Consider the following 2320-nt stretch of genomic DNA (forward strand, 5'->3'; position numbering starts at 1 on the left):
GCCGATTTAGTAACCTACTTTTCTTTCTCCGCCAAACATTAATTTGTTCTGATTCACTATGGCCAAAATCTTCGCAAATGCTACTAGTTCCTTCATTTTTCTCTTCAACGTTATTCTCATCTCCTTGACCCTTACTGCAGCAAAATCTGAAAGTTTCTCAAGAAACTTATCTCCAAAAACCCTAGGCCTCAAGCGAGAGAAACTAAGCCACCTCCGCTTCTACTTTCATGACATAGTCAGTGGAAGCAACCCCACTGCTGTTCCAGTTGCCCGAGCATCCATGACTAAGAACTCTTTCTCATTATTTGGAATGGTCACAATGATGGATGACCCTTTGACCGTGAAGCCCGAGATCAGCTCCAAGCTTGTGGGAAGAGCACAGGGGATTTATGCATCTGCATCACAAAGTGAACTTAGTTTTTTGATGGCATTAAACTTTGTTTTCACGGAAGGGAAGTATAATGGTAGCACCCTTAGCATTCTGGGGCGAAACAGTGTGTTTTCTGGCATTAGAGAGATGCCAGTTGTTGGTGGGAGTGGGCTTTTCAGGTTTGCGAGAGGCTATGCTCAGGCAAAAACGCATGACCTTGACTTCAAAACTGGTGATGCTATTGTGGAGTATAACGTTTATGTCTTCCATTATTGAGTTGTTCTTGGGTGATTTTCTAGTTCTTTTTTCAAGAAAAATACTGCGCTGCTGTAATTTGCTGAATACGTCGTGCTCCTTGGTTGCTCAGTGCTTTATTAATTAATAAATTAAGCTGTTGAAAAATTAATTGCCCATGTCTTGATGGGCCAAGATATCTGTAAATAGAATGAAGCTGCCATACCGCTGACACTTCTTTTCCCTTTGGTCCCCCGTCTAAACTGCTTTCATTTTTTTCAAGGTGTTCTACGCATAAAATCCCACTCGTTGGGTCTCGAATATTTAGGCAACAATGACGTTCATTTTATGAGCTTATACATAGCTGTGTCAGTGTGGTTTTCTTTACAAGTAGATTCTTTCCAAGTGACAATGACTAAAATATAAAATTACAAGCCAGCTTTGTTGTTTTCTTCCTCTTTTTGATGGAATATTCGAGCTAACTGATGACACTGGAAAATAATTGCCAGCCAATATACCAAATTAATCGCATTGAAGGGGAGGAGTAAGACACTTTAGCCCTAAATGGAAGATGCCTTTAACTGATATTACTGTCCTACTGGAAATCGCTAAACCGCCTGGACTCAAAGGACATGCATTAGTGTCCATGAAGTAATTGCAAGATGGGTTTCGTTGCTGTACTTTCACCTAGCTAGTGTTAGCATATTTAGAAGATAATTATTACCTTAAAGGATTCCCTTTAATCTGTTCTTATCAAAATAAAAATATTTGCAATCCCTTAGTATCTAGCTGTCCATCTTCTCCTTGCTAACATAGAGAAGAAGTTATTGATGATGAAGTATAGATCCATGTTCATTACTAGAAATTTGTTTAATATTAACAAAATTACCAACGAAATAATTTTGTTGGTAATTTGAGGTCATTATTACCGATCGAATTTAATCTGTTAGTAATTTAGTCGATAAATACTGAAGCCAAAATTCCGTCGGTATTTACCGACGGAATGTTGAAAATATAAAAAAGGGACAGTTCGTTGACATGGAGGGTATTTTTTACCAATAGAATCATCGAAGGATTCAGAACGTCAACTCCGTACGTTGACGTGACTGATTCACCGATGAAAATGCCCATAAAATCACCGAGGGATTTAAAATGCCTTATTTATTGATAGATCAGCCGACAAAATCACAAACCAAATATGTCCATTGGGGAATCCATTAGAAAAAGTTAATATATCCCCAGTCTTTCGAGCCCTTCCTCCCCTATTTCTCCTTCTTCTTCCCTATCCCAATTCTCTCTAACTGCAAACAACCAGCCCCTAAAAAAAAAAAATCTCCCTCTTCTCAGCACAATAAGTCATATTTCTTGAAGTCTTCTCATCACAATATATGTGTTATGAATTATCGATGGATTTTTATTAGTTTTTTGTAAAAAATTATATCTTTTAAATTTTAACATTTAAATGTCAATTTTTTTAGTATATGTATTTTATTCGTAGATGTACATGTTAATTTTATTATTATTTCTCAAACAAATTTGTAGTATATGAAGTATAATTTTATACTTGTTATGATTTGTTTTAGATTTTGTAAGATTGTATTTGTTTGTAAATTGTTGAAACTTTATTGAATTACCGAATTACAAGTGTTGTTTTGAAATAATTAATAGCTTGTTTAATGGGTCCATTTTAATTTTTATCAATGGTATTGCGGAGTA

General features: G+C 35.9%; 1 protein-coding gene across 1 annotated transcript; it reads left to right on the forward strand.

Annotated features, from left to right (window-relative positions):
- On the forward strand, window positions 1-847 carry LOC105141536 (dirigent protein 22-like). Its single transcript, XM_011048781.1, has one exon. It carries the CDS (start codon window positions 59-61, stop codon window positions 644-646), a length of 588 nt encoding a protein of 195 aa, XP_011047083.1. The 5' UTR covers window positions 1-58; the 3' UTR covers window positions 647-847.
- The last annotated feature ends 1473 nt before the right edge of the window (window positions 848-2320 follow it).

Source organism: Populus euphratica, unplaced genomic scaffold (genome assembly GCF_000495115.2).
Source record: "Populus euphratica unplaced genomic scaffold, PopEup_1.0 scaffold124.1, whole genome shotgun sequence".
NCBI classification, from domain to species: Eukaryota; Viridiplantae; Streptophyta; class Magnoliopsida; order Malpighiales; family Salicaceae; genus Populus; species Populus euphratica.

What these genes read in the sequence shown, in the direction of transcription:
- LOC105141536 (XM_011048781.1), top strand. Translation starts at nt 59, where the DNA reads ATGGCCAAAATCTTCGCAAATGCTACTAGTTCCTTCATTTTTCTCTTC.